We start from the raw sequence: 21118 nt of genomic DNA, 5'->3' as shown, positions 1-21118 counted from the left end.
CATAAACTTATTTTAAATGAAATTGTTGAAGCAGAAGCAATAGGTGTCCTTTTGCTAACATACGCTTCTGAGTCTATGTAGATATAGAAATATCTCTAATAGATAGATAGATAGATGTAAATTTTCACTTGGAATCCAAAAAACCAAATAAGTTAATAAACAAAAGCAAATTAATTGTGTGCCAAAGACAGGCCTCGCTAACACAATGTCTTTAAAATTCTCATTGTTAAATTAAACTCATGTGCACACACAGGAAGTGATGCAGGAAGTGATGCAGGAAGTGATTGCTCATCATGCATCACTTTGTCACTACCGGCTGCTGGAGTGGACTTTACGAGCACTGGTTGCTTTTGAAAGCCTCAAATATATACTATACAGCCAAAGTATTTGGCCACCTATACATTACACATACAGGAGCTGTTGGGCCATGGAAACCCAAGCCAAAAAGCTGCTGGTGTACAGCTGTGCTGATTGTAAAGCCAGCAGAGTCAGCAGAGCGTTCGAGGTCTGTATGCCATGGTGGTTTCAAATGCTTCCACTTACAGTTGATTAAAGAATATCAAGAAGCAATTTGTCAGATTTGCTTCATGCAGTAATATAGCACACTCAACTTCAGTGAACTCACAAATGTTTGTAAAGACAGTCTGCATGGCTAGGTCATGCTATACACCTGGGCTAATGGTATTAAAAACACCTGAATTCAAAGATTCAGAGGTGTGGCCCAGTACTTTTGTCCAGGTGTTTGTGGTTATTGGCAGTCATTTCAGTCACTTGCCTCAATGTTGAGAAAAGTTTAACTCGGAACCTGCCCATTTGGTACTACTAGCATTTTTCCCGCCGGTTGAGGATGCTGAATCTTTTTGACTTTCTATCATCTCCAGTTGCTTCATCACTGTGACTCGCTTCCTTAAAATGTATCTGTCCAGACGTCTACATGCTCCAACCCGTAAAACCCTAATTGAATCGAGATAACGTTACTTAGATGAGCAAAGTTAACAGCGGTAGTGCTTTGGGTTATGTTGTGTTCGTAGGTTGAGTTAAATATTTTATTTTGTGCATTAATAAAAAAAAAAATCGTTGAGTAAATAAATGTCTATTTAACAGATGAAATAAAAGAGATTCTAGGGTTTTTATACACCTTAAATAAACTTAACACAGCAATACTGTTATTAATGATTTTATATTATTTATACGACTTCAGGCACTTTAGTAACACATTTATCTACGGTCTACACATCAGCAGCACATCAGCAGGGAGCTGTTTGTTTCAGTTAGGTGGGCATGTGATTTAGCTTAATGTATAAGTATCAATTTGAACAGGTTAAAGTTTCATCACTTAATTGTTTATTTATTTTTTTACGTTCCTAAAGGTTGCTACCTATGTGCACATTTTTGCCTGCGCGTTTGGTTCAGTTTATACCTTTTTTGCTGCGTATGGGTCTGTTTGTGCTCCCACTGAGCTGAGGACAGGGCCACAGGTGAGATCCCTCTAAATTACACACAAATGGTCATTAATTATAGATGACACTTTGGTCGCAGAAATGATTTCATCCTCAAATGAGGGCAGCCTCCGCTGAGGTCCACCATGCTTGTGTGTGTGTGTAATTGAGTGTGTGTAATAGTGCCATCACCTGTGGCACTGCTTCCAGCTCAGCAGGAAACGCATACACACCTACATGCATACACACACATTAACATGGGCTGTCTGGTGTGTGTGCGTTGGTGAATCCAGCAGCCCCATCCAGCACAACGAAGTGCTTTGATGAACATACTCATTATGCTAAAGAGTGCTTCATGCCTGGGCTTCCCTGTGCCTTCAGGAAAGGTTAACTCAGGATGGTTACACAGCACAGCAAGAACCTGTGGGCACACAGGGGCAGAGAGGCTCTGGAGGAGTGTGCTGACGGTGTTAGATGTCTCAGGACCGAAAATAGATCTGGGTAAGCAGAGCAAATATCATCGGAACATCAAGGTGCCACGACGGATGCCACATAACAAACAAACATTGCAGCCAGAGCAGTTTTCACACCGAAAGGTCCCAAATCAGATGTTTTCCCTCACTGATCTAAAATCATCTGATTAACGTGGAAAATGCTGCACAGAGACTTCATTGTTTTTATCATGTTATCATTGTTCTAGTGAAAAGCGATGCCAATGGGAAAAAACGGAATGTAAATCATATTTAACAAACAGTTATATGAATAAGAACGTTTTCACAGCAATCTTGGTTTCACCCCATGATTCAGCAATGTGAAGAACTACCTTTAGCAGCAACAACATGAAGTAATTGCTTTCTGTATTTTTTCCCATTCTTCTTTCCAACATTGCTTCAGTTCATCGAGGTTTGCAGCATTTATTTATTTCCAGCTCCCTTAAAGTCCCTCCATGGCATTTCAATTGGGTTGAGATCTGGACGTGACTGGACCATTGCAACACCTTGTTCCTTTTCTTTTTCAACCATTCTGTCACAGATTTGCTGACTCAATTTCCATCAGGCTTTAGTTTTTAGAACAGATTATCTCAAAATATGACTCTAGGATACTTTGGTATATTAAAGAGTTCATGGTCAACTCAGTGACTGCCAAGTGCACTGTGGTTGCAAAACAAGCCCAAATAACTGACAACGAGCAGGAAGTGCTTGTGCCGATATGCTGTGATAAATCTTCTGCAAACGTGGGACTGTGCATGATCACCAGAAAGCTCTACTTTGGTCTCATTCGTCGCGGAAATGTTGTGGTTTGTTCAGATGCAACTTTGCAAACCTAAGCTGCACTGCAATGTTTTTTTTGTTAGTTTTATTCATAGAGAAGAGGCTTTCTCCCTGGCCATATTAGCCTTTCTCTAATAGTACTGTCATGAACCTTAACATTTAACACGCTGCCTGAGGGCCTGAGATGTAGCTGTCTTTTTTTCAGCATTACATGACATACATTATGACACTGTTTGCACTGAAGCACCGCAGCAATTTCCTAATGTTGTAAACCTCAACATCTGGCAATAAACCCCATTCTGATTCTGATTCTGACATGGTCTAACCCTGGGCTGAATTTTGATGAAATACCTACTCCTGGGAAGACTGCAGCATTGAGTTAACACACACCTGAAAGCTAGAGAACAACAAACTGCCATTTATCCATCCAACCATTCTCTTTTTATCCAAGTTCCTGAAAAAGAGCTTACTGAGAATTCAGAACACTTCTATTTGACAAGCCTCATCCAAACATCCACACGCACATTAATATAGAAGTTTATTTGATAACTGACATTCTGATTCCCGTTTAGTATCTTATACAGGGACACTTTAACATGCCCATTGTTAACATCCAGTTTATATGGCCATCTTTTCTTAGATGTAACCATGCTATAGCCACAATGTGTGGATTCTATATAAAATGAGGCTTGAAACAAGACTACAATAAATACATTGTTCTGTTTAGTACTGTGCATTGTTATATAGTTGTGGTAGAACAATGGTTCAAGACTATCACACCGCATGTGATTACACTGGGTTCTATTGTGCACTGTTTTTTCTGGTGTTACACATTGCAATTAAGTCTTAGAGCAGCTTATATCAATTTGGTAGGTAATTTCTACAAGAATTTGTAAGCTGTAGGGAAATTCAAATAAGTATTGTTATAAGTAAAATGCGCTAAACACTGGAAAAATAATTACAAACTGATAACAAAGAAAACAAAAAAGCTGAGATGATTGTTTAGGAAATGTACAACTATCAAGCCAGAACATTTTTACCAATCATTTTTAAGGAAAGACAGAAAAATATTTCTTGTGACTGTTATTTTGCCTCAATTTGCTGTCACTTTATTTCATATGAGTTACATTGTGTAAAAAAATGACATTAGTGTAAACTGTACCAGGGTTGTGCCAAATCTGAGCACTGGTTAGAACATGAAAAAAGTTAACATGAAACTGTACACAAAAATCAAAGTTAATTTCTCAACTCTCTGCTTCTCCACCTCTCTTTCCTTGTTTCTCTCACCATCCATCTCTCCCCTCAGAGTTAGAGATTAGTGTATAATTACATGGGAGATCAGCAAAAAATGGGGGGAAAGGGACCAGTATATTTTAACAAGGCGGTCGAGGAGGAGTGTCATGAGGGGGAGGAGGTGGCGCGGCCCTCGTCACGGGCCGACTGATTGTCTGCTTTTAATCCTCGACCTCATTATCACCTCCAGGTCCGGCAGTGGCAGTAAATGAATCTATCTGCCGAGTGTCAAATCTTCACACCTTCACCCTGGTAATCACCCCAAGGTGCAAATACAAGAGATAGAAAGAATGAGAAAAATGGAAGGAGAGAGAGAATATGACCCCAGCATTTCATGAACAAAATCCCCTCATTTCATAATTAGTGCTGTTCATTAATTATGTTATTTCTCTGGCAATTAAAGCTGGTTAAACACGTAGTTTCTGTAAGGTCACAGCGGTGACATAAATATATAGATTTTTGTTCATAAAACACCTATTACTGCTGTCATATAAAAACAGTCACGCTTTGACATTTCTCTCTTCACACATTGTACTGATGTCTCATACGTTACTTTTTATTATATATCGTGACCTGGAAACTAAATCTAGAGCAAAGGCAAAGCATCAAAAAGGATGACAGATAAACAATGGCTACATTTTAAATATCAGTATTAAGACGACATTCTTAGGTTTGCATTGAAGTTTATTAACTGGGGATTTATAAAACTGCAGACTTTGCTTGTATTCTTAAAGTGATATCAAAAGAGAAGTACATTCATCTGTTTATCAACAGAAGTATCTAATTAACCAATAGCATGGTATAAATTCAGAGGATTTAGGCATATAGACATGGTCAAAACAACCTGCTAAAGTTTAAACAAAGCATTAGAACGGCAAAGAAAAAAGATTCAAATGTCAATGTCAGATGGGCTAGTCTGACTATTTCAGAAACTGCTGATCAACTGGGAATTTCCCACACAACCATGTTTAGGGTTTACAGAGAATGGTCCAGAAAGAAGAAACTATGAAGTGAATGATAGTTCTCTGGGTAAAAATAACACTTTCTGATATCAGAGGTCAGAGCAAAGCTCAAATAATTTTAAACTGGTTTAAACTCAAATGCCCTCTACAGTCACCAGATATTAGTCCAATTAGGACCTTTATGATGTGACGGAATGGGAGATTCCCATCACAGGGTGTGTAGCTGACAAATTTACAGCTTCTATGTGATACTATCATGTCAATATGGACCTAAATCTCTAAGAAGGTTTCTAGCACCTTGTCGAATCTTTGCTGTGAAGAATTAAAGCAAAACAAGGGGGTTAAAATGAAATGAGTAGAAAGGACAATAAATAATTTTTTAGGATAAGATAACCTTTATTAGTCCCACACATGGTAAATTTGTTAATTTGTTGTCTTATTTTAGTGACAATTAGGAACTCCTTTAATTTAAGAATCACGAAAATTATAATTATACTATAAAAAATGTAGCATGCATATTAATCACCGAAAAAGGAATATTTCAATTTTATTTAAACATCATCTGTTAAGAGTTAATCAGTTATAACAGAAATAAAAACCATATGTTGCATCGTCTCAGCTCTAAAGATCGTGTGCACCTTGTGTGTATATTTTATATGAGACCCAACAAAAAAAAAAAGAAGAAGAAAATTGGATCTTTCTGAACTTATTTCGTAGTAACAATGCTTCCATTTTCTTTTTATTGAAATATTGCTTACAAGGTATATTCACTTTACTTTTTTATTTTAAAGCAAACTGTAAGTATCATTACATAGCTCTGTATAGTGACAAATGTTTAAGTGAAACCTTAAAGTGAATTAATATATTAAATCAGTTTCATGATTTTTGAATACTGTTAAAAACATTGTACTTGCTCAGTCTTCTTTAATTCGCTTTGCACCAACGCCTACTTAATAACAGTGGAATGAAATCTTCCCCTCAAGACATGCAACCCTTTGCTTCAGTTGTCATAGAAGTTCCTGAAAAAGAGCTTCCAGCTGCAGGAAAATGACTCAGTGATAAGTTGCAATATACTTCCAATGGACATAAGCCCTTTGGACAAATCTAACAAAATCTATGCTACCTTGAAAAACTATAATCATGCATTATTGAATTGGCAAGGATAGTGTGTAATAGAGAGATCCTAAACTCATTCCCCTGTGTGAATTATTAATTGAATTCAAATAACAGACAGAATAATTTTCTTAAAATATCTCAATCATTTTTCACTAGGACTTAAGATGGGGTAAAACAACAGTGATGCAGTCTGTATGCCTAAAATGTAGACGCACAATGTGATGGAGTGTGATAAACAGGAAAATAATTTACCAGCATCTGCAAAGGATGTGGCACCATGTTGGAGTGGATGATGACCACATAACACCCTCTTTGTTTAATGAGGAAATTCAGAGTTGATATAGTCCTTTCTTGCTTGCTGGCTCTTTTCCAACATGTTGCCACATCTGTCGTAATCATTGTCAGCATTGACTAACAGGCCCGTGTTTATTTGAAACCCCCTTCACTTCCGCTTGGACCATTTCACTGGCTTATCTGCATGTTCGTGCAGCAGAAGAATAGCTGGCTAAATGTTGTACTAAGGCCAGAGTAAAATATGATAATGAGTACAAATGGGATTATTAGGAGGCTGTGTGTCATCAGTCTGACTGATCCATGATGTCAAACTAGCCAAGCAAATTCAATTAGGCCTGCAATTACTCCCTGGCGCTAGTGGAGATGTATTGGAGATGTTAAATATTGATGGAAACATAGATGCCACATTTTTTCATCTCCAAAGGTGAACGCATCTCCTCAAGGTAATCACAAATGCTAAACATGTAGCCTGTCCATTCATCCTGCTGAGAAGAAACATGTTGTGCTGTCATAAAAAGGGTCAAACAGAGGTTCTGCAAATGCACTGCAGGTTTATTTAGACTGTGAAAAATGCATGATTTGATTTCTCTGAGATTTTCTTTTTATGTTTTATGAACTTGAGATTTATTTACGTTGAGCTTGTTGGTAGAAATGATCTATCATAATGTCCTTCTTTTTTGTACCAACATATATAAGAAATATAAGAATAAAGGTGGAGGAGTTTGTAGTTAGACATGGGTGGTAGATGAAAAAAATTTGAACCTTGCAATGTCACATAATAGCTTTTATTCCAAGAAAGAAATAAACAAGATACTAGATAATCACAAACCCTGTACTTTTGCAATCACTGCCACACTCATTAAATGATGGTGTACCATCCAAAAATAGGCAGGGGGTCCAATACAAGTTATAAGTGAGACAGATTTTTCCTTGATTCCCTTCACTAGCAAATTACAATGCTACAGATCAACAATACTGTGCAAACGTCTTAAGTCACCTTTCCTTTCTTGATATTTAAAAGGAAAGTGTGAAATGGGTGTAGCAATTTGGTATGAAAACCTTGATTCTTCACTGTCTGAACTCTCTAACACAAATTTTCTTGTAATTTCTTAAAGCAGCCTTCAGGAACAATTTTCCAGGCTTCTTGAAGGACATTCAAATGTCTTCTTTGGATGTCAGCTGCTTTTTATTCCATTTTGTCAAGATGACCCCACATGGCGTGCGCTCTGGGGAGGCCAGTCCATGACCGATGATGCTTTTTTGTGTGATTTGGGGATTACTGTCATGCAACAATAGGTGGATCAATTGAAAGGATAGATGTATATCTCAGGTCTTGTGGTCCTGACTTTCAGATACTGTTCCTGCACTGTGGATAGTTTTTACCCTTGAAATTTGCCATTTCCATTTCCTTCTAGTTGAGGACACTACTGGGGGACACCACATGCCAAGATATATATCTCAGCATGTCCATGCTTTAGTTTTCAGGTAGTAACTCTCTCGGAATCACCCCATTGGTGCAATAATTATGCCTAATATTATGTCAAACTGTTTTATCTTAGCTTAAGAAATGGGAACAAGGACCGCAAAGTGTGTAAAGATACAATTTAAAGAGTTGCTTCTTTGTTAAGCTGTCTTTCAGAGGGTGCTAGTTTTCATTTTGCAGAAAAAAGGTGTCAGACACAATCAGCCAATGTCCAAAAAACAAACAAACAAAAAACAAAACAAATGAACAAACAAACAAACAAACAAAAAACCCTTTCCTAAAAACAAAAACCCTAAAAACCTTTTAAAGACCTTTAGAAAGACTAGAGAACTATTGCTATTTAATAAATTACAAGACAATCTAGCACATAGTGAAACAGGAGGAGCACAGTGAGGCCATGAAACTTCCGTAGTGCTAGGATTGTATGGACAAGTTAGTGAAGAGAGTGCTAGGTAAACCCAAACCAGACAATAGATCTCTACCATTAGTAACGTCCAAAACAAACTGTATGTATTAACTGCAGTCAATATTTTCAAAAAAACAATGCAACAAAAGGATGTTTCAAACAATGCCTGTTTGGGTACATCTACAAAATAGTGGTCCAGCTGAAAAACTGGGGAACCACTCATCAATATGTTTGTTAAGAGATATTGATTTTAAGCAGGGCCCCTCTTTGAGGATTTTGCATGTTAAGTTGATTGGTGATTTGAATTTAACCATAGATGTGGATGTGACGGGGAATGGTTGTCTGTCTCTTCGGGTGAGCCCTGCCATTTACTGGTCCAGGATGTGCAATGCCTCTCGCCCAATGGCAATAGCTCCAATGGCCCAAAAGAACAAAACAGAAACATACCTGCTGTTAAACTTCTCAGGGTGCTTCTCTCTCATAACATGGAAACGATGTGCGATTGAGGCATCCTGAAAGAGACAATAAAATTGTATGTTTTATTGAAGCAAGTTGGTGTAATAGTTTAACAACAGATCATAAGTGAATTACAGTCTTGCAACCTCTAGTTTTGGACACTTTAGTGTATGGAACTCTAGGTAAAAAAATTAATTAATTAATTAATAAGCTCTTCTCTACAACAAAGTATTAGGACCTCATTAAGAAAAAAATGTATTTATCATTTTTAGGTTAAAGTCAAAATTCTGAGAATAAAATCAAAAATCTATTTTGAGAAAAAAGTCGAAAGGTGGAGCTTACAGTTGTTCTTTCAAGACAAACTGCCAGTTTTAGTAAGAAGGAAGGAAATGATTTCCCTTTTAGCACATAAACACAGTGCGGTGATAAAGTGTAAGGACTTTGAAAAGATGGTGCAGAAAGCTGCAAATGGTCAGATGGAAAAAAACCACACAAAGTTGGAAGAGTGGATTTGTACGAAATGAAATGACTGGTAATGGACAGATGCGAGGTTATTGATGGTTACACCCTCGTGCAATAAAGAGGATGTATGTTGTATCACAAAACGGCAGATCAATTTGTTTGACTAAATCATCCACACAAGGCATTTTGTAGAGGGTACAGTCTTGAAAAAACAACTGTAATCACCACATTTCAAGTTTTTTCTCTTTAATATATTTTTTTAATGTGGCCCTAATAATCCTTTGTACTCATGTCATTACAACAATTAATAGCATGCAAAATTTTATTACGTTAAAGTTTAAATTTATGTCAGCTGATATTTACTCCACACTTCTCAAACATTGCAGGCACATCTTGGATGTCCATGGTGTTTATCGCTATAAGATTACAGGAGCTGTAGTACGCAGAAGGTTGCTAAGCTTTGGATGAAGTTGACAGAGACCCTGATGAAAACATGCTGCTTCCATATGGGCTAATTAATTAAACACATACTGCTCCTAACCACCCTACAGGAAGCTGCTGAAACCTCAGCAACCAAGTTGTTTTCTTTCTCTGTATGTACCTCACCACTCGTCTCTCTGCAGTTCAGATTTTCTCCAATCTACTTCTAAACCTAAATACCCATAATCACTCATCATTCTCTCACATGACAAAGGTTTTTGTTGATTAATAACAATAACATTTTGAATATTGCACAGTTTTTCATAAAACCACAATGCAGTCAAAGGTACTTTTAAATAAACGATTTAAATGTATATGAAGTGTTTCATTTTAGTTTACCTGTAATCTCATTTTTGAAATGGAAAAAAAAGACTACTGCCTACTAATAAATTTCCCTTCACAGTGGTATCCTTTCTTTGTATTAACCTGGGCATTAACTGTTTAAATGTACTGGAGCACAGCACCGCAGTTTGAGTTAAAATATATTGGATATTTTAATATCAAAGAGCATTTGTGCAAAAATGCTAAACAGGGTATTTAATCGGAACACCAGTAAGCAGGTGAACATGACATATGAACTCAAATATGCCGTAAAGTATGCACAAAACCTCTCAGGGCGTGAGGCCTGACTCTAATGAAGGAAAAACATAAATTTCCTTTAATTTACACTTCCAAGTCCGTGTCAGCAGAAAAACGTGTACTGGCCTTTGTGAAAAACTCTGATGAAAACTTATCTTGCTCTGAAGACATCTCAAGAAAGAGTGAGGGAAAAGTTGCTGTAAACTTTCTGGGCTTGTTCCTCGCCCCCCCTCCGCTGAAGCAATCTGTTTTGACCCACTCCATTTTGAGTGGCACTATTGAAACAGCACCTACAGGGAGGACCCCCTGCTAGCTCTCTGTACAGAAATTTAGAAGAAGCCAAAAGAGAAAAATCAATGGAGTTTCTCTTGATGTCTCTTCAAGACGCTGTAAGCAGAAGACCAAAAGATTTCTTCAAGATCCCCGCAGACTCGCCTCACGCTTCCATCGTGAGCAAGAAAGGTGAGGTGATGGATATATCTGAGAGATTGTAACTTGATTTTCTTACAAACAGGACAATAGCTGCAAACAAGAGAGCAAAAGCCAGGAGAGGTTGTCTCCCCTTTGGTTTGGGGTCTATTATCTGAGATCTGTACAAGTGGAGCTGTGGCTTTGCAACAGTAAACAGCGATTTCAAGCAACCCAGAGTGGATAAAGCACTTTGTCGTTCTACATTGCTGTACTGTTTGTTTGCTTTAAATTAAAAAACTTAAAAAAGAAACACTCTAATGCTCCTATAACCAAAATACAGAACATTTACAGTATTCACATATAGTATATATAACAAAATATAATTTTATCTGTACAAATGTTTGATAAAAACATGAAAACTGTTCAAAGTCATATACAAATTTACACAGAAAAGCAAAACCTCTATCAAAACAAAAACAAAAATATTATTATATTAGCTTTATTTAATTTTTTTTATTCAGAAACACAAACAAAAATAGAAACAACCCCACCTGGAAAGCTTCTGAAACAAAATCACTTTGTGCTTTTGATGTTTTCTTTTACCTCCTAAATTATTTTGTGAAAATCAATTTGGACCAATCTAAAATATAAAATTGAAATTTGCGAATTACAATACTGTAATATTCTGAATATAAAATTATTTTCTTTCCATTCTTGTAATAAATTACAAGTGAGCAGCAGGTGAATAGCTATTTTTTTCTTCCTTGCTCATTGTTTTCTTTTTTAAATTATTCACTATGCACCATGCTAATACACCAGCGTGCACTGCACATCTTGGTCAAGGGTACACTCAAAATGTGTGTAGTATAAAATGACAAAATTGTTTCAGGGTTCTTTTTTGCGCCAAACACGACTTATCAAGAAATATCTTTTCATTTCAATGGGTTTCAAATGTTTGTTTAATATCTAATTATGTTTATCTAAGCAGAATTTGATAAATAACTTAAAAAAAAAATGTTGTAAGTTACAAAGAGCTTTTTTCATGGTTGAGTGTAATTTTAGCTGTTCTGCAAAACTGAGTTGAAAAAAAAAGTTAGTTAGTTAAGATGTTGTGTTTGTCCAACTGGATACATTTTACTAGTTTTCTGACTTTATGTGTAAAAACAACACAATAAAACACCAATATGACAGGAGTAGTGGGCCAAACCTTGAATACATGTATGACACATTCTTATGCACTGACCCCCTCACGGGTCTGATGCGCCGTCAGCTCACTCCCCCCCCCTCATCCCCAGCTGCCCTCAAATAATTACCAATGTAAAAATCTGGCACCCAAATTAATACAGGACATGTGTAATGTCCTCTCATAGCTCAAAGTTTAGTCCAATTATGAGTGGGCTTCAGCGGTTTGATGTGCCTTTCACTACAGTGGAGAGTAATGGCTTTGACAGGAGTGCCAGGGTCATTAGGGCGACTGACTGCATTATGGTAGCGGAGTGCGCTCAGTGATTAGTTCTGTCTCTCACCCCTGGCCCTGATTGAGATCATTACACTTCACGTCACTTCCACATCCTCCCAAAGGGATGGCGTCATTAATTCTCAACCCAACTGGGCCATGGCAGAAGGTTAGGCTGGAAAAATTCAAGAAAAAGAAAGAAGAAGAAATACCTGTGCTGTGGGACAAGAATGAGATCAGAGAAAGTATTGTTCTTTTGTTCTTCGGTTACTATAACGCATTATTGGTGACTGACCAGTATCAGAGCAGTCAGTCAAGTTTAAACACCTCTGGCCTTTATTACAAGGGGACATAAGAAAGAAAGACAGGAAATGCACAAAGAGATGATGGCCAAAATCTGTCTGGTATGTGCCATAACCACTCTGCTTTTAGGATCCTCCAAATGGATCCTAAAATGAATACAAATTTAAAAGGACTCATGGAAATGACTTTCAAGCATATGTTGCCAGTGACAGTCATCGTCCGAGTTGGCTGCTATTGCTGATCTTTTGATTTCAACAGTGTCATTACAGAAACAATCTACTCTTCATCTGCATAATCTCTGAAGTAATTATTAGCTTGACTTGTCGCATAATCTTTAATGTAATTCTCTCATTCAACGGAAAGCAAAAAATTTGATGCAAACAAAATATTGTATCACACTCAAATCCATAGAGACCTCAAAGTCTTCTTAATCCCCCACAAACAACTTCATTTGTCATCATCGCGCCCACTAATCCCACCAACAGAGCAAAGACAATAGGGGTTATAATGAGTTTATGAACCAAAGATGTCAGGCCAAAGACGTTTTCTCTCAATGTTTGCTTCAACAAGAAGCAATCATTAAAGCATTAAAACTTCACGTTTTTTTTAGAGTACTGCATGTTTGGTTGACTGCACATACTAACATTAAAATCCACCACATTTTGAGCAAAATTATGCATCTTTATGTTTCAGTCACACAAGCGTAAAAACAGGATGGCAGCCTCCTTGCAACTAGGAAAAATCAATGGTAACCTGGTGACTACACTGAAGATTTCACTTAAGTTAAATGTTCAGTGAAAAAGAATGAAACCCAACTCTACGACTGCTCAAAGCTGCATGTTGTACCTTTAAAACAATCACAGTCTTGCCAGTGCAGAAGTATCAAAAATTTCTTGAATGACCACTTTTAGGTACCAAAAAGAGAGTTAACATCAGTTTCGAAGTTCGAAGCAAGAAATAAAAATGTCTGCCTGGCAGTTTGGGGAAAAAAGAAGAAAAAAAGCTTTTTATCTTAACTCTTTGGGGGTGAATTTTTGTGCAGTATAACTCACTTTTTAAAATGCATTAAGAGTTAATGTTATGCATTGTTAGGTAACAAGTCAGTGTTGACACACCTGGCTACATGAATTCTGCTACTAAATTGTGTTACTGATACATTAGCAGCTACTTATGTCTGCATGATGCATGCATATAGGGTATTGATACACTTTGCTAATAAAGATAGCAAGTGTTAACTTTAGTTGACTTAGTACTCTACCCTCGCATTCAAACATAGTCACTTCTGACTTTGAAGAAAAAAGATCATGGTGCACAGTTGCAGCTACTATGAGAGGACACAAAACAAAAGATGGCTTCACAGTAGTAACAACAATCTTTTGTACATTCTGTGTTTTTTAAAAAGGCCCATTTGCATTTGGCTGAATGTTGTTTTTACCATCAACAATCTCCATTACAATCAAGTAGACAAAAATGTACCATTTTAACATAATGATGAAAAATGCTAATATATAAATGATATTATATAATTTGATAGCAATACATTTATTTTCTTGTTTGTGATCGCCTTTTTCAGAAGTCGATCTTTGAATGTTCACTTACTTGTTGTTTCTGAAAATGCTACACCAATAAATCTGACTTGAAAGTTCTCCAAATGAAGCAGCAGATGAAGTAACTTGTGTGTCTGACATTTATGCTAGGCTATTAATGCATTTGAACATTTGGATGAATGCTCTGGGATGTATTTCAAACTGTTACCACTTCCCCCTGAACACATCACCATATGTTCATCACTGTAGACAGATTACAGCTATTGTTCTCCTTTATCACAATGTTAACAAGACCCGTCCTCTAATATCCTCAAACATCGTCATTAAGAGCCCAGGGCTGGAGGTGTTATTCAACTAACATTTCTAGGGCCATGCATCACTTATGTCCCTGCCATGGTCTCTACAAATCTGACAAACCCGAGCGACTCCCTCCTCTACCACCTGTAAATGTCAATTACCATATTTCCCCCTGACATTTATCAGTAATGGCTAACACGAGCTACGTGAAATCAGTGTCATTATGGTGCTGATGGACAGGGGAGGTGCTAATGGATGCGTAACTTCATGCAAATACACAACAGGCCCTGTTTATCGATCAGAGACGGTAGAGGTTTGAGCACATCTCAATAAAGGTCTAACCACAATGTGATCACAACAAATAAATTGACTGATTAGGCTGTTACTGCATGTACTCCACTCGCTGTTCTACCTTCTGTATTCAACCTTCCAAAACAGTCAGAAAGAAGAATTATTGAGAGAGGAATTTTAATTTTAAGCACAGGAGTCCACACGTTAGCAGCTATTTCTATTTTTTTTTCTAGGTTAAATTGTCTACTGGTATCATTCTTTGTCTGAGACTCTTTCTTACAAAGACTGAACCTTCCTTTGGTGTGTAAGGCGTAAAAAGGTGCCATATTCACATTCTCTCAGCAGTGCACAAGTGATAAATTGTCTCCACTTACAGAGAGCCTTTACAGTATTTCAGCACAGCACTTTCAATGCTTCCCATTCACCTGTTTACACATGCTCACACAGCAATGGCCCTGGCCTCCCAGCAGAAACAGCTTGAGGTTCAGTATCTTGCTAAAGGTGAGGATCAAACTATCAACCCTGTGATTAGTGGACAGCACGCGAGCCCCACAAGGAAATTTATATTGCAACTGGTTCATCGTTGAGAGTCTTTATTGTGGTTGTTTTTATTGTTTATTATTATGTCTTGCATTGTGATATAAGTGTGTTAAAGCCTTTACACCCAACCTGGGAATGCAGCATCTATATAAGTTAAAATTGTAATCGTATTATTAGTAGTATTTATATTTCAACACATCACTTTACACATTGAGCCTAAGGTTGAATTTTTGGTTTTCATTGTAGTTTTTTTTCCAGCTAAAGCTAAAGTACTTTTTAAACCCATAAAATCTTTAATTTTATCTTAATTTGCACATTGCCTTTTTCTTTTACACATCGTTCTTTGTTTTTATAGTCTTAGCAAGTTTACTTATTCATAGATTTTTTTTTTGTTTCAATCAAAAACAGTCAAAATATTTACATTGCTGATTTTGATTATTAAAAATGTGTGAAGAAATAACACCAAAATCCCTGAGAATATGCAGATGCTAAACAGTTTACTGCTTTTTCTTTTGTTTGTTTCAACACGAGCGTCACATCTGACACCTAGAACGTGAGACTTACCCCAATCCCCTTCACAAGCAGGTGTTTTTGTAGTGAGAGGCATCATGCAATTGCTAAGCAACATGCAATTAGCTGCCATTTGTGTGTGTGCAGAAACAATTATACATAAAATCAAATACAAAGACTATTTACATCTAAATGTATTTAATGTGGACATCATGTTTTTTTCTTCAGCACTAAACACTATTAAATACTGTTCAAAGTGAGAAGATCTGACAAAGGGTATTACATCAAAATCATATAACATAAAATACCAACAAAAGGTATCTTTGCACCTTATTGTCTCAGTGTTCAACTTACCACTCCAATGGAAAAGTAGTTGTTTATAATGCTGTAAGGCACTGGGTCCCCTCGCTCTTCCTTGTCTGTGGGTGTGACATCAATCTTCCAGCGATCCAGCATCACCTCTGTACTGTTCTCAATGTCCCGCAGGATCTTAAGGAGGCTTTCGCCCTCATAGCCTCAGGAAGAATAAGATGAGACAAGTGAGATGTTAAAATGGGTCTAGAATATCTCGTGCCACATGACTGACACTTTGCAAACACAGGTGCATGGGCAAATACACGAAAATACAAGTGAGTTTCCAAATAAGTTTTTATACATGTATATGGACAATTTACTTCCAGTATTACTCAATTTTGTTACTTATACTTAATGATTTTGTTATTATAAAATCCTTGGGTTATATTGTGTTGGACATTTTTGTTTGGTCTTTATTTGGTATTTTGACCTATGGTGAAAAAATTACGTCAGTTCACAAGTGCCAAAAACGGCATTTCCTTTTGAGGCTGGATCCAAAGTAAGTTAAAAATAGCCTCACTTACAGCAGAAAAAAAATGTCTACAGCCTAGTTGGGGAAAAAAACCCCAGTTCTGGTCTCAAAGTTTAATTTCTATATTCATTTCAAATGTGAACTCCCCATATATCCCCATACCGCAGACCACGGCCTCTCTGTGTGAGGATCTAAACGTATTCTACGCTAGATTCGACACAGCGAACACCATGAGACCGGACAGTGTGCGCACCGCGGATGACGTCAGTGCGCACACTGTGTCTGAGGAGGATGTGCGGAAGTGCTTCAGGAAGGTGAACGCACGCAAAGCTACTGGTCCGGACGGGATTCCCGGCCGCGTCCTCAGGTCATGCGCGGCTCAGCTGGCTGGAGTGTTCACGCACATCTTCAACCTTTCCCTCTCTCTGTCTGTAGTCCCAGCCTGCTTCAAAATGGCCACCATCGTCCCTGTACCCAAATCCTCCACCATCTCCTCATTGAACGACTGGCGACCTGTAGCCCTGACCCCCATCGTAAGCAAATGCTTCGAGAAGCTGGTCAGGGACTTCATCTGCTCTGCACTACCCGACTCACTGGACCCTCTACAGTTTGCATACCGCCACAACAGGTCCACTGATGATGCCATAGCCCTGACACTACACACTGCCCTGTCACACCTGGAGAAGAGAGACACGTATGTGAGGATGCTGTTTGTAGATTACTGTCGCGCTGACCTAGTAGGTGTGGCTGTTATTCCTCTCTTCCTCCTCCTGCCCACTACCTGTTCGGTGCTGCTGCTTGTGCATGGCCGCTGATTAGACCTTGGGTGCAATCAACAACTAAGCACGGCCTGGTGTGCGCCGCCCTGCCAGGTGAGCCACATTAGAGCAATCAAGGGTGGGCGTGCCTAGTAGACCTTAAAATGCATGCAGCAGTCATTTGACCCGTGAGCAACATACTGAGAGGACGGCAAACAAAGCACTTTTCCACTGTGAGGAAGACTTTGAACAAGACGGGCTATCGGTAAGCTTTTGAGCTCACATATATTTGGAACTATGGAAGTTCAGTTGTGCAAATGTTTTACGCTTAGGGAAATAGTTGCTGCATTTAAGTTAAGAATGTTTAAGTTTGAATAAATTGTTTGTGCAGTTAGTGTTCCCACATATTTATGTTACTTAATATTAAAAATAGTTACCCCCAAATCCTTGGGTGGATCGTAAAACTAGTGAATAAATGTTTGGTTTTGATTTAAAGAAAATAATTCTTTGTAAAGAAAATCCTTAGTTAAAGTCTCTATTAAAATGTTTGTGTAAAATGTTTGAACTCTAAAATGTATACTTTAAAATACAATTGTTTATAAAAAAAGTGTTAAATGCAAAGAAGACACATTTTGTATATTTAAGAACCACAGTTAAATTAACACAGTTAACCACATGGTAAATGGCTTTACTGAAGTGTATTTTGTTATTTCATCTGTCTTCTGTGTAATGCATGTAATTCATCTGAATGGTTACTGGTTAATGACATGTTCTTTATTTTTGTGTTGAAAGGTTTTTTACCTGCTGCTGCTACTTACCTATCTACCTGGTCAAAATAAAGTTGAGTGAAATTCAAAGTCTGGTCTTTTTCAAGTGTGGGCACCTCACAGTCAGAGAACACTTGACAGTAAAAAACCGGCCTGGCCAGTAGAGAAACCGGCCTTGACCAGTGAAGACTCCACAAAAGCTCACCACAAAGACGGAGAAGACTCCACCTGGGGGCCTGGAGGAAATCGCACACAGTTTGCCTGTCCAATCAACAACCGAGAAAACAGAATGGCTGAGTCCAAGTCACTCGAAGAGCTGAAAATAGAGCGAACCACTGCAAAGAGACTGTTTTCCAGACTCACCAACCATATAATAAGGACCCACATGGATATGTCTGTAGAGGAGCTGCAGGATTCCTTCAAGAGACTCACAGTAGAGGGCTCCAAAGTGATTGACGTGAATGAGGAGCTTGAGGCCGCCTACATCACGCAGTGTGAAGCAGAGGGCACACCGGAGCTGATGGGCCAACAGAGAGCAGACGTCGAGAAAACGGAGAAAGAATGTGAGCAGAAGTTGAAGGAGGTGAAGCACCTGATCAGAGAGACACTGTGGACATCATATGGTGAAAGAGAACTGACCCTTGCTCTAAAATCAGCAGAAATGGCGTGTGAGAACGTCACATCCACTCAGCCTGATACACCCCTGGAGGCATATGATTTTATGCTCCACCATCTAGAAGAACTGGTGAAGAAAGCTAAGCAGGCACACCAGACATGGAACCGCTGGGCTCCACCTGCTGAGAGGCGAGATTGTGATCGTCGACTAATGGAGCTCGAAACCTGCCTTCCAAAGCTGGTGTCAGGGAAGGCCGCCGTTATCAAAGCAGAGAGAATTAAAAGAGATGCCGACCAAGCAGTTGTCACAGTCTGCAATGCAGCCCCGGTCGCAGCCATAAAATTGAAAGCCACAGCTTTACCAAAGTTCACCGGCAGCCAGTGTGAGTTCTACAGATGGCGGAAGGAATGGGAGGCTCTGCAAAAGCAAGGTGAACCAACCGGGTCCGTGGAAGTAAAGAAATTCCAACTTCTTGATAGCCTCGATGATAAAGTGCCCAAAGATCTGCGCCTGTCCACATACACCTCGGCCGATGAGATCTTCAGAGTCCTCGAGAACCGCTGTGGAAATCAAGCTACCATCGCCATTGAAATCATTGAGGAGCTTCAAGCTATCCCTCCTGTTCGTAGCAACCAGCCTAGAAGAATTATAGAGCTTATCCACGCAGTTGAAAAGGCCCTCTATGATTTGAGTGAGCTGGATGAAGCAAATGCCATAAAGAACCTCTTAGTAATAAAGTCTATTGAAAGCAAGCTGCCTGAGTCCCTAAAGAAAGACTGGCTTACACACGCTGCTGATCCAAAGAATGCTGTGACTCATCAGAACCGGTTTGACAAGCTGCTCGCATACCTCCAATCCCAAGAGTCCATCTACGAGCAGTTAGACCAGCTGAGAGACATCGACCCTGCCAAGGAGAGAATAAAGTTCCCAGTGAAGTACGCCCGTACCAAGTCAGTTAAATCCAGTACTGATCCAGCAGGCTGCATCATCTGTGGGGACCCAAAGCACAAGAGAAAGCTCTACATCTGCAGACGGTTTAGAACCAACACAAAGTTACAGGAGAAAGAGGATGCAGTGCAGCAACTTAGAGCCTGCAAGAGATGCCTCGAGATCCACGATGAACCCTGCAGAAAGACTACTTACCTGTGTGGAAAACCAGAGTGCAAAGACCAGCATCATTACCTTCTTTGTCCCTTGCCACGACCCTTATCACAAAGGCCCAAGTCTGGTCCGGCGAGAGCTGAGGGGAGGAGGTATACAGAGGTTCAAGAAGAGTTCATCTCTAAACTATCGCCAGAGCTAGCGCAGCAGTGTCGGAAAGCTTTCTGCAACGTCTCATCACGAGCCTTCAACTCCATGGCAGCAGAGAGAGGTCTACTGGAGGAGACTGGTCTAAAAGAGTACCCTGTGATCCTGATGCTCCTTGACGTCATCGCCAATGATGGGCAGAGAATTGGGACACTAATTGATCTAGCATCTGACACAAACTACATAACCCATAAAGCTGCAAGTAAGCTCAACCTTCGCAGTGAAGACGTCATGCTTGTCATCCAGGGTATCGGAGGTATGAAGGTGTCTGTGGCAACCAAGCGCTACCTTCTCAAGATCCGTGTCAACACCTCAAAAGGAACTTTAAAGCCTCACCAGTTAGTCTGCTATGGTCTTGACAAGATTGCTGAAGTGGAAAGACATGTTCCACCTCAGAAGCTACAAAAGATCTTCCCTGACATCCCTCTCCAAGACCTCATCAGACCCAGAGAGATCCAGCTTCTAATCAGCCATAAAGAAGGCCAGCTGGTGCCCCAAAAGATCCGTTCCATCGGTGACCTGGTTCTCTGGGATGGTCCACTTGGCAAGACAATTGGGGGCGCACATCCAGACCTCTTTGAGGAAGTCACTTTGATGGCCCACACCTCCAAAACTCACTTCGCAAGATCAATGAGAGCTGCTGCACTCAAGTACCAAGAGTTCACTAAAGACCTAGCTTCCTGTCAGCACCCTGATCACCCTGAGACTCTATCCACCACAGCTACCAGCAGCAGAGACTTTCTGAAGTGGTGGAGGTGGAAAAGCATCGGAGCCGCTTGCCAGCCGAGATGTGGAGGGTGTCGTTGTGGGAGCTGCCAGCCAGGGGGTAAAGAAATGACGCTTGCAGACGAGAGGGAGATGGAGATCGTGAGGAATGGCCTGACTTACTCAACTGGAGATGACCACAACAGTGAACCGCATTGGCATGCCAAATACCCATGGGTAGAAGATCCAGCAACCTTGCCAAATAACAGGAAAGCAGTAGAAGCAACATTCATCAGAACCGAGATGAAGCTATCTAAAGAACCTGAATGGAAGAAGGCCTATGCTGCACAAGTTCATGAGATGGTAAACCGCAAAGCTGCAGTGAAGCTGTCCAAAGAAGTCCTGCAGAGTTGGACTGGGCCAGTATGGTATATAAGCCACCTCATCGCGCCAAATCCACACTCTGTCTCTACCCCAGTGAGGTTGGTGTGGAACAGCAGCCAGAAGTACAGAGGCCTCAGCCTGAATGACATCCTCATCAA

The 21118-nt window shown here is 39.4% G+C and overlaps 1 protein-coding gene across 1 annotated transcript in view; it reads right to left on the bottom strand.

Moving 5' to 3' along the window:
• dgkb (diacylglycerol kinase, beta) overlaps window positions 1-21118 on the bottom strand; it is a 96455-nt gene that overhangs the window by 21767 nt on the left and 53570 nt on the right. Inside the window, exons 20-21 of the mRNA XM_080895866.1 lie at window positions 15951-16111; window positions 8712-8776 (exon numbers count right to left, since the gene is read on the bottom strand). Of these exons, the coding sequence (XP_080751992.1) occupies window positions 8712-8776; window positions 15951-16111 (226 nt within the window). The remainder of the gene's footprint in view (window positions 1-8711; window positions 8777-15950; window positions 16112-21118) is intronic.

The sequence above is a fragment of the Rhamphochromis sp. 'chilingali' genome (assembly GCF_963969265.1).
Source record: "Rhamphochromis sp. 'chilingali' genome assembly, chromosome: 11".
Classification (NCBI taxonomy): Eukaryota; Metazoa; Chordata; class Actinopteri; order Cichliformes; family Cichlidae; genus Rhamphochromis; species Rhamphochromis sp. 'chilingali'.
Note: the sequence above shows the minus strand (reverse complement) of the source record. Positions and strands in the feature narration are given on the sequence as shown.